Source organism: Thermobia domestica, chromosome 6, assembly GCF_964235325.1.
Source record: "Thermobia domestica chromosome 6, izTheDome1.hap1.1, whole genome shotgun sequence".
Classification (NCBI taxonomy): Eukaryota; Metazoa; Arthropoda; class Insecta; order Zygentoma; family Lepismatidae; genus Thermobia; species Thermobia domestica.
In genome coordinates, this window is record NC_137459.1 from 168685565 (window position 1) to 168697475 (window position 11911).

Genomic DNA, 11911 nt, shown 5'->3' on the forward strand with positions numbered 1-11911 from the left:
GGGCGAATTCGTTATCAAATTATATTCCTACAACAACATATTTATAGACATGCGACAATAATTTTGGTCATGAGTGTACATGTCATTTAGTAATCTTTGCATAGAGTTTTACCTCTTCACTGACGAATTTTTTCCTGTTTCAGCAATACACAGAAGTTCCTCAAACGCCACTTCATACTGGTCGCATGTTGCGTGAAGGAGAAGACATATGGCCAGAAGTGCAAGAGGAAATGACACGCTCACTCGCAACAATGCGAGTGGATTATGATCAAGTCCATATTAAGAACCTTGATAATTCTAATAATCCTCTGTTAAATAAAAGGCGCAAAAGAGTGGGTTCGGGTACAGGTCCTTCAGGCGTGAAAGCAGAGAAGTGATATGTTCGTTTATCTTCGAATCGTATTGAATGAGAAGAGGTAGATGCAGCCAAGGGGACGAAAAGAGCACATTTGATCAGATGTTATTGAAGATAAGTGTCTGTAGTTACATAACATATACATTTTTTTTTTTTTTTTCACTTGAGCCGTTATTTCAGTGTGTATATTAAGAAAAAATCTGTCGGTTGGTATAATGTGTGCTAAATAATGGCTGTATGATATGGCCATGTTCACATTAAAAATTGTGGTCTTGTTTGGCTGTTTTGTTTTGTGATTTTAACTTATGAATTACTTGTCTCAGAATCGCCCGACATGTAATGGAAATTTCCAGACACTAGTTTTTCACTTTTTTTTAATACATATAAAATACATTATTGTACAGAGATGTAAAGAAAACAGTGAAGTGCAATAAGCTTTTAAATGAATGCACGAGTTTATTTCGTTCTATAAAAGGTAAATTTAATTATGTAGCTTTGTAAATAACAATATGATTGCTTTTAAACACTCCAAGTATTTTAGTAACTTCCAGGTTGTAATGAAGTTAGTCGCGGACGATTAGTATGAAGCTATGTGGAAAGATTATAAAAACAGTGTTCACTGGCTTACAAAAGAAGAGTAATTTTTTTCTAGATATAAATTATATGTGCAATTAACGTGCAATCCATTGGTTTTTTGTTATAGCTTATCTAAAGATTAATGCTTGTGATACACACGTTTTCAATTTGATAATAGTATTAACTTCAGGGCTGTTTAAATGAAGTAGCAGTAACGTTTATTGTAATCAATGGAACTATGGCCAAGTAATACGTTATTGTGGAATAGCTTTTACTTTATTTAGTTATTTGCACCTTCTTATGTTTGTATAATACAAAATTTAACCATAGTTCACAATTTTTTCTGAAGGGCAGTTCTTGAGTGGTCCTTGTTTGTAAAAGGAAAAAAAAAAATGTGTATTATAAATTTTACGTAGCCGTCACTTGCGTAGTTCTGTACGTGCTTTATGCATTGTCTATGCAATTTTCTTCGTGCATACGGAAGAATAAGACATGTTAAAATACATTTGTTGAATATCTCATTCCAGTTACTTAGTAGTACAAACTGTCACAACCGGTGCAAAGCTTAGCCTGAAAGCGTAAGTGTAAATACTAAAACAAGTCTTCCACATTAATCTGTACCGAGGGAAGACAAAGGAATTGCTTTTATATATCGAAGGAAGATATGTTGGATAGAGTGTTCATGGGTGTAGATTCCGAAAATCTGCTTGTGAAAGAAAGGATTTTGAAATACATAGTCCCACTACAAAATAATGAAGTAGATCATGCGTGGTGTGTTGATGTGTATACAAGTCTGTAACAGGTATATACACGAACACACTAGCAGCAGATTTAAGAATTACAATTTGCTTTTATGTGATATATGTATATACGTAGACTATGCAATTGTTTTTCGCGGTAATTTATAGGCTTCTTTTAATTTCAAAAACGTTGATAGTCTCGTTAATTAGCGTGATAAAATGACATACATGAAAATTTTTTTTCCACAAAGTATATTGCAATGAAACTAGAATTGCAATAATGTGAATATATTTAATCTCTTCCTTTATCATTACAATTCTTAGTTTCAAACGACAAAAGTCGTTAACAAGTTTTTCAGAAAGTGGAACTTAAATACCTATAGGAATTAATCTTTAACCTATAAATGGGAGTAGGTTGTTCTGAAAATTTAACCTACTTTAAAATTCATAGTTACACTTTCCTATAAACACAGACGCTCTTGTTTATTTCCTTATGGCGTTTCATTTGCTACGTTTTTAATGGTAATAAACTCAATCTATAAAGTGATTCTGTCGTATATTATTACTATTAAGAGGGAACTGTGTACATAAAATAGTATATATAGGCGGTGGTATATTCCACAAAATGTCACTTTTTGCAACAAATGTCGTGAGAACGTTGGTAATAATTGTCGTGAGAAAGTTGTCAAATCAGAATGAGCATGTTTTAAATATTTCATTCTCCTTATTCAATTCTGTTGTAACTCTCATCATATTAGAACACCATTTCATGTAAATAATTAAACCAATGCTTTCAAAACTATTTTCGAAGAAAGAATTAATATAATTTATGCGGTGTTAATCACTAACAACGTTTCAGTATCTGCGGTGAATAGTTTTACTATACATTCATTTTTTATTTATTTTGTGCTGGTATATGGGTCAAACAAAACCATGTTTGTTGTAGATAACACAAATACTCAGGGAAGCAGTTTGTTCATCAATAAATTACAAGCAACAACTGTTTTTAATTTTGGTTCAATTGGTTCCTGTATAACTTAAATACGAACATTAGTTTCTCTCATACATTTACTTGGTATTTTTAAGGTATCCTTATGTGTGTGTGTTTCCGTAGGCTTCATTAATCTTACGTTTCTAATGTGAAAAGAGAAACGCAGTAGATACTGGGAGCTGTGAATAATAGAGTTCACTAAAAGTAAGAGTACTGGAAAACTTGTAAGAATGCAAACTGAAAGTAAAGTGCCATAAATGCTATAGTAAATTGATAAATGACCAGACTTGTTATATATCTAGTATACAATGTACGGTCTCAAATCATTAGACCTAAAATTGTAGAAAATATTCAAGTAAAGATTTAAAATCATATCAAATTGGTCTTAAAGAATTAGAAGCTAGTTGTGTCTTGAATACACAGTACTGAGCGAATATAATGTTGTAATACCTATAATATTCATTTATATAATTGCTTCTTTAATCAATTGTTTATTTCCGAAAAATACAGTGGTCAGCTGGAAAGAAAGTGCACAATCCCACGTAACGTAAGAACAATACCATGCACAGAGGGGAACGTATTACCATCTAGTAGTCACACCCTCCAAAGCAAACATACTAAGGCTCTTGAAATTCTGTAGGCGTAGTTTGCAAAGTAGTCTCAAATGTGCCTGGTATGTCAATTCGGCTAAAACAAGTCACCTCGTTTTTTATATGGTTAGAGTACACGCCTCTGGTACGGGAGACTCGGGTTCGATTTTCGGTGGGATTCGTGAGATTTGAATCTACGTTAAGCTGTAGGTACACGTCTCATATAGCCTCAATGCTGAAAGGGACACTAAATCCCAATGCAATCAATCGGCTAAAACGAGAAGCAATTACATTTTTAAGAGAAAAATGAAACCCTGGTGAAATTCGTTTACACTTAAATTTACCCACCTGTTCATCGTCTGTTATAGAGAATTGGATAACTACATCAAGAGTCATCCTTCATAATTGCTCTGCCCTTTTTCCAAATGCACAAATTTTGCTTCTAGCCTATTCACTGTATTTTGATTCACGGTTTCCTCACTATAAACATTTTTGTAAAAGATGATGGAATTTACTAGGATTCACTTCTTTTTCAGTTAAAAATCTGATAACTGTGCGTTGTTTTAACTATGGCAATATAGAACGCGCCGAGTCCATTTCGCAAGTTACTCATACGGAACAAGTGAACAGAATTCCACAAACCTTTGTGTTTGTAGTAGAAGTAGCTACAAATGGTAACAGGTTCCAATGTACTCTTTTTCTTTATTTATTGTGATATACCTGACTTATGTATATATGATTAACGGATAGTTAAAAAAAAATTGGAAATGTAGTGCTTCATTTTGTACAAGTTACAGAAAATTATAACTTAAAAGGTAATTTTTATATCTGAAACTGTGATTGAAATATAATGTAGTTTGTGATTGATATTTATATTACTGTTGTACAGAATCAAAGAAAATAAGTGACGTGTGATAGTGTATATGTGTAAAAGGGGGTTGTCACGTTAAAAGAACTTATAGCTGTCATAAAAAAAAAAAAAAAATCTTGAAATCCTACCATATTTCACCATGTACACACAGTCTTGAAAGGGCCATAAAACCTTTTTTTCATCTTGTAATGAGTCGAACAGTGTGCAACTTTCTGGGAACTGTTGCTTCCTACCTGCTATCGCCCTCCCGCTGACATAAAGGAAAAAACAGTTTCGCCGCTTCCGAAACAACGGATTCTTTTGGACAGGGAGGGGGAGTGCGCCAAAATACACGTTTTTAAAGAGGAGGTTCACTGTTCACTAGAGTGCAGTGCTGCATAGGTGGAAATACCTTTCTTGCTTTCAAGAAGTTGTAATATGTACACAGTAAATAGAAAGATCGGGTTGCAAGTTTTTTTAATGATAGCTACAAGATTCATTTAACGTGGCCTAAAAGTTAATCCGTTTGGGGAAAGAATAAAGTTCCATCACATCGCGAATATTCAGTATCTGCTAGCTACTTCTACAGCAATATGAACTGAGTGAATTGGAGAATCACACCTTCCTGAAAACTAGTAAGAAGTCTTTTTGGTATTTTCGTAAAATTTACCTTAAAAAAAAAAAAAAAAAAAAAAAAGTATTACAGTTATTGAAAAAAAAACTGAAAAAGAAAATTCTAGAAATTTCAAATGCGTAGTAGTATTTTGAGTGTCCTGAAATGCTGTTCTTCAAAATCACGTGAGCTGCACGTAATATTTAAAGATACTATTATGAATCAGGCTACTCATTGAGAATTAGTTTGTTTATATTAATCAGCAGGCACCATGTTGACCTATTTGCGCATATTATCAAACGACAGATGTCAGTGCAGTGCTTTTACAAGGTATGGTTAAAATACGTACTATGTGCTACAAAATGCACAACTGACATTTCTTCGCATTTTTTTTGTCAAGCCAAATTTAATCATATAATCAAACGAGTAAGAAATCTGAAAAACATTTTATTAATCACTTATTGTTTAAAGCTTTCGATTTCAAAGAAGTTGCAACATAGAGGGGAAACATGTTTTTGTTTGTACTGTAATACTACACATACTACGTCATAAATAGTAATTATCCCTATAAGAATGTAATAATTGAAGCCTAGTAGAGTAATATATGCCATTGATATTTGATATGCCATTTAATATACGTAGTATTTAATAAGAAATTCGTATTAAATCTTACCCCTTTAAACAGTTCATTAATTAGAACTTGCCTTAAAACTTAATGAATTAAAGGATCTGATTAATATTTTCTGCCAGATGTTTCTCACGTTTGTAAAAATGTACAAGAAAGCTAAATTTCTGGTGGCTTCAGGAAAGTACACTCTTTAAAAAAGTATCAACTTATTATGTACTTAAGCATCTTGAAAAGTATTTGTCATGTTTCCCACATAAATAAATATTCTAACTGCGTTCCCAAATTTACTGTCTACATTGCTTCAAATGATCTTTATCTTCATCGTTATGTATGGCATCAACTTACGCGTAGATGTTACTAGATTGAGTACGAGAGGTACGAGTTTTTTATGATTATATAAAACTCTTCAAAAGTAAATTTTCTCCTATAATATTTATGTCAATAATACACATCTAAATTTAATTCATATATTCTTGAGCAATTGTAATTGCGTTGACGTTTGGAATTTTGATTTTGTATGACATAAACTCTCCATAGCTGAAAGTTAACTGCTTATATATATATATGATTTTATACAATATAATACACTTTTTTAAATCTTTTTTTGTACATCTTTGTTTTTTGTCCTTTGAGCAAATAAAGCAAAGGTAGCAATATATAGTTGGTACAATCATATAAAAATGTCGTAAATTTCGAAGAACAAACGAGCTATTATTATTCGGAATTGAGAAGAATCAATTCTTGTTTTGTCAATGTATATGCTATGTATTGCCAGATATATTTTAAAGGCAAGTCGATAAATCAATCAAATATCTGGTGGAGATGAAGATTTAAAAAAATACGAATAAAATAGTTGTTACATTAGAAAAGTTATCGTAACATACGAATAAACAATCAGTCTTGCAAATTTTTAATTTGTTCATGTACTCCCAAATCGGAAATATACAGCATAATTTCTCCAGTTCTTTAGTAATACTTACACTCGTTTCAGCTTAAGTAGTTGAGAGGATTTAAATATGTCAACTGTGTGTTATTTCTTACTTTGGAAATGGAAGCGTATGCTGTGTACACAGTATACTTAATTTTTCGTAATGTGTGTACCACTTTTACAAATTGGTGCTAAATCTAAAGATTTAGTATGGTTCTTTTTGACTGTCGCGTAGAAAGAAAATATACTAATTGAATGGTGTAAGTTTCTCTACCCCCTCCTCCTTTCCTCTTCTTTCCAAGGCTTTTATTTTAGTGATTTGCGGAAATATGTTCGAATAATGAGTTTTTGGTATTGTGATACGCAACGTCTAGAAGAAACTCATGACATTTATCATGTATTGTCAGTGTTTATCGAAGTAAAAACTAAGTAACATGCAAAAATTTAAAAACGTAGTTTTTTAATATTGTAACCCCTACGTTCATGTTTCCTAAAAACAGATATTTGGCTTTAAAATATTACAGATGATGATTCATACCTGTCTTCAGGCAACATGGATGTGAGTGTTAGAACACAATTCATTCAATTATTTTTCACTTCAGTATTTGGGGATGTGCTAGGTTATGTATTCAGTTCTTTGTATTATAGTCTAAAAAACAATGAAACAATTAACAAATTGATTTTCAAATTTTCATATGGGGCCACGATGGCTCAGTGATAAAGTGCTTACGTCTGGTGTGTTGAGTCCCAGATTTGATCTCCGGCCAATTACGTTTGTGGTGGACAACATAGTGTCCATGGGTTTTCTCGGAGTATTCCCGTTTCCTCCCATATTCTCATTCCAACATTTTTTCCATCATCATTCACTTGCCTTAATCATCCGTCTCCCTTAGCCTAAAGGGTATAATCATGGGACGTTAAACTGAAAGAAAGATATCGAATTTTCATAGAGGAGTACGCTGAGAGAGACTATGTAGATAGTTTATCTATTTGCAGTTGTACTTGTTGCTGTTAATTTAAAAGCCATTATACGTTACTTAAGAGTAAGTCTGTTTTTTATTTTATATATATTGAATAGTAAGGAGTCTCACTGTATTCTATTTTCCGGTACATTTTTTTTAATTATTATTATTTTTTTTTTAAGCTGTTGAATATATGCATAAAAGCTAATTTCGTTATTTGTTTCAACTCGATTAAAGATATTTCTGTGGATCAACATCATAAAGGAGAATAGCTCGGTCATGTGAGTGAAATTGCAGCTAGTCATATGAAACTTGAACTAGACTAAATGCGAATTCATATGATTTGCAATATAATTTAAGGATTTATTTTATGGATTATGTGTGGCTGTATGTTATTGGGTGTCGAAAGTCACCAAATGAAGATTATCAGTTTTAATTATAACTTACTGTGCTTGAATTTATCAATTTTCTCACAGCTTTTGTGGTAAAAATATATCCGTGATTCGTAAACATTCACTGGAGCACTTTGAGTTCGTCAGTCTGAATACTATTCGCAAAGTCTTCCTTTTGACGTAATGAAACATTGTACAAGCGTATTTGTGTTAGTAACGTACGGAGCTCAAGTATACATTTCGATGTGTTATTTTCATTAAAAGAGAAATAGAATCCGTAAAAAAAAAAAAAGTCCAACGAAGAAAATTGAAGGAATCGCATATGTAAGTATGCCGCACTTTTTTACATTGTGAGTGTGTTGCTTAGTAAAAGAAAACTAAAATCGTACTTCTTTTGTGTTTATTTAAATTTCATGAGTTTTTAGTCTGACGGCAAATTCAATTAAATGTTTTTGTCATAAGCTTATTTAGAATGGAAATATACAACAATTAAATGTCAGCCATGTAAATATCAATATCTAACAATTGTCCAGCATGTTGCGGGTAAAGTTGTGCGTATTGTGTATGAGAAAGAGGGAAAACTAATTAAGTCCCGATAATTCAATAACTTGAAATAGTGGTTGCTATAATTGTAGCTAGGGTTTTAGAAACCATTTTATAAATTTTAGTGAGACCGCATACGATAAGAAGTTACTTGCAACGGTGTCGCAATAAGCAACTGGTTGTTGGAATGTTAGTAGTTGGAACTGAACTCAAATCTAGCTCGAGTAAATCCAAACTGTAGGATGGTTATTGAATGAGCTAATGCGGAAGTGCTATAGAGTAATAGTGGGCATAGGTAAGCGAAACTATCGTTTGAGTTTTGTAGTAATGCTTCTAACACTGATTTTGAAGATGGTGTTTGTTGGAACCGAAGGTATTAGTCTGTTTTGTGGGTGCTAAGTATTAAAAGTGTTTTAACAAGCGAACAAACTACAACTTTGAGTTCCGTGGTAGTATTGTTAACAGAAGGTATAAGTATTGACTCCACAATATGATGTCCTTGTTGTTGTTGAGTCACGTAACGTTGTTACTGTTGTTATAATTACATATACCAATTATTTTTGTAAGAATATTTCATTATCTGTAAGTCCTTCCAGTTTCCTGTGTTGTGCGCTGTAGTAAAAAGTTCGTAGTCCTTAAATTTGAACACTTGCTAATAAAGCTCTACAACACAGATATTTTGATGAGTATTTCCATATTTGATTCTTAATTTTTGAATTTTGATTATTTTGCAATTTATGATAGTAGCTAGTAATTAACTAGATAGCTACTTAGGACTTTTTTCATGTAGTAAATGCCCCTAAAGTTTATGTAAAGAGTAGGAATATAGTAAAGTTGTTTTCATTGTTACAATATCCATGTCAGAACAACAATAAGAAAAAAACTGCAAACCAATGTAAAATTGTCTTTAAGTAAAGTAAAAAGAACGTAACATTGATTCCTATTCGTGATGTTAATGTAAAATAATTGTCATTGATATATATTTACACTCTAACGCAACTTTTGTGATATTTGCTGTGACCATTTGGCTTCTATCTTCGAGGTGAACGTATATATATATATATATATATTTCAGTGTTGGCCTGATTCTTTATTACTGTGGTAGAGAATAAATTTATAGACTTAGCAAAGAAAAAAAAAGTACGAAGTAATGCCAACCAAATCTACATATACAATAAGTACCGGTTTCAGCCATGATACGCCTTATACCTAAAGTACATTTTAAGATAGATGTATATATTTAATGTTCACCTTTGTGGATTTGACTGTCCAAAGGAAACACCTTACTTTTGCCTTAAAGAAAGAAGCCATCGTTTGTTATTGAAGTTATGGTCTTAAATTTAAGTAGTGTCAAAACTTTCCGAATATTTTACAGTAATTGAACTGATCTTCAGGAAACCAAAAATGAAGAAGAAAGAAAAAATGAAATCTGTGTTTTAAGTTTCTGGAGCTGCTCTGTCGTAGTTTATTATCTACCTGCTTCTTCCACGAGTAATTAGTGATGATTCTCACTGTATATCGTAAATTATGCATGTTAAAAACAAACCTCAAATTTTCTATTTGTGGCTGTGGATTTCATTTCGTTTAAAAGTGTTTCCTTATAAATTTAAAAGCTTACTCGAAAAGAGCCATTTTGTACTCTAATTTTTAAAATAGGAGAACTGAAAATAAAAATATCCAAGTAGTTAGGCAGAAGATTTTCGTTTAGTCGTAATCCAAAGGTTTTGTGTGGCTTGTATTTTTTCTACCGAGCCCGTCAACTAATAGAAAAAAAAAAAAAATAATAAATAAAATAAAAATCGTGGATGTGAAATTGTAATTATTCACATTAAGCAGTGATGTAGAATTTATATTAAAATTTGATAACTGAGAGTCTGTAACTGAACTACTTACATGTTATTTTATTTGTGTTCCTTTTCTAAAGTATTGATATCACAAATGTAATTTTTACGTAAAAATAGTGAAGAAGATACAAAATATTAAGTCGTGTTCATAATGATGTTCTCTGTTATAGAACTGTCGCTAGCTTTATGTATTTCCTACTTATTAAAATTAACTTTATGGCTGTAAACATTCAAGAAAATTTTATATCGTAAATATTATTAACATTGTGTATATGAAAATACGATGAAATGTGATTTGATACCCACTGTCATTTTAAGGGAAAGTGAAATTTTAATGTAAAATTTAAGAACCATATCATCGTAATCTGTGTATAGTGTTGTTATTGTACATGAAGCGTTGCTTCGCAATATCACCTTAATAGTATAACTAGCACTTCAACGTTGCTTTACTAAAAATAATTTCTTTCGATCTGGTACGCAACATAAGTTTCTTTGGGTAGAAAGAGTTCCTCAGTATTTCCTTTTTCTTACGGCTAGTTTTATAGGATTTGATCAATATTTTGTGTAACGTTCATTTAAGTTTTAAAGCTTTTGTTTTAAGTAAAACCTGCTTATTTTAATATAGTTTATTGATTTTTGAGTATATGCTTCCGTTATGTACAAATTGATTATAGAATGTTTGTGTGTTACTTCCAACCATCGTATTTAGGGTTGAAGTTGTACATAAAAAAGTGCAGTAGCTATTTTACCGTAACGTCCATTATCCATTCAGGCTGTCGTACTTTCTAAGATAATAGAAAAACAAACCCCAGAAAAAAAAGTTACGCTCACAAAATGAAGTGAAATAGAGTAGAATAATACAATTTATTGAAGGAAGTTAATTTTTTTGCTAAGCAATTTATGGTGCATAGTATTTTAGAGAAATACACAAAGGTGATGAATTAAGTAAAATACTTTCTTATCCATCTATCGTTGAAGTGATCATATGTAGTTTAAAGAAAGTAAAAGTTTGATCGTGTTTGTCATAAGAATGTTGTGTTGATCTCGTTTTTTGTTAACAGTCCAATTATCCTAGAAGGTTTCGCAAAATTGACGTTTAACTTGGGGAAAACCCAGGGATTTTGGTAGTACAGTTATTGAATTCTGATCGCACTAAAATGTTATAATATTGATAAATAGATTATTGTTTGTATGCAAACAGAAGTTTATTGTCCACTTGTAAATTACATTCATTTCATGTATGATTTATTCACGTCTGAGTACCAGATAGGTATGAGAATTTAAGCTCTCCACTACAGTGTTATCTGATGTAGAGGTTAAGTTCTGTTGTAATTTGTCGAACATTTCAATAGGATTCATATTTCTGAGCTAAGTGAAGGAAACGAATCAGGCACTTTTATAGGATTGACTTTTAATTCTGTAAAGTAATAAATAAATAAAATTGTGAGATTTAAAACCAGATTTTTTTCTTTATGTTACTAGAACAATTCAGGAAATTCGTTTGTTCTATTTTTGTCATCAATTCAAACCACTAATTTGAAATATGACTTCAGCCAACACCAGATATTTGATCTCAATACCATATCTTTCTTCCGTATTTACTTTCCAGAAACAAATAACAATATTCATTAAACACTTTAAAGTTTGTTACATCTTACAATGTGAAAGTAACTCATCCAACACTGTTTCATGAATTAAGTTAAGCAGGGATTGCGTTTTTCTATATTGCTCAATATACTTGAATTAACGGGTCATATTTCCAGCTGACAATAGTATCTTTCAGCAGGACAACGTTCCTTGTCATAAAGCCAACGTTGTGCTGCAATTGTTCGAGGAACAGTGGTGAATTTTAATTGCTGCAATAGCGCCCAAGTTCGCCCAATCTGAACTCAATTGAAC

General features: G+C 31.7%; 1 protein-coding gene across 1 annotated transcript in view; it reads left to right on the plus strand.

Annotated features, from left to right (window-relative positions):
• Nucleotides 1–11468, plus strand: part of MAPk-Ak2 (MAP kinase-activated protein kinase 2) — a 71322-nt gene extending 59854 nt beyond the window's left edge. The window contains exon 8 of the mRNA XM_081762352.1: nucleotides 144–11468. Coding sequence (XP_081618478.1) covers nucleotides 144–377 — 234 coding nt within the window. The 3' untranslated portion in view covers nucleotides 378–11468. The remainder of the gene's footprint in view (nucleotides 1–143) is intronic.
• Nucleotides 11469–11911: the final 443 nt, after the last annotated feature.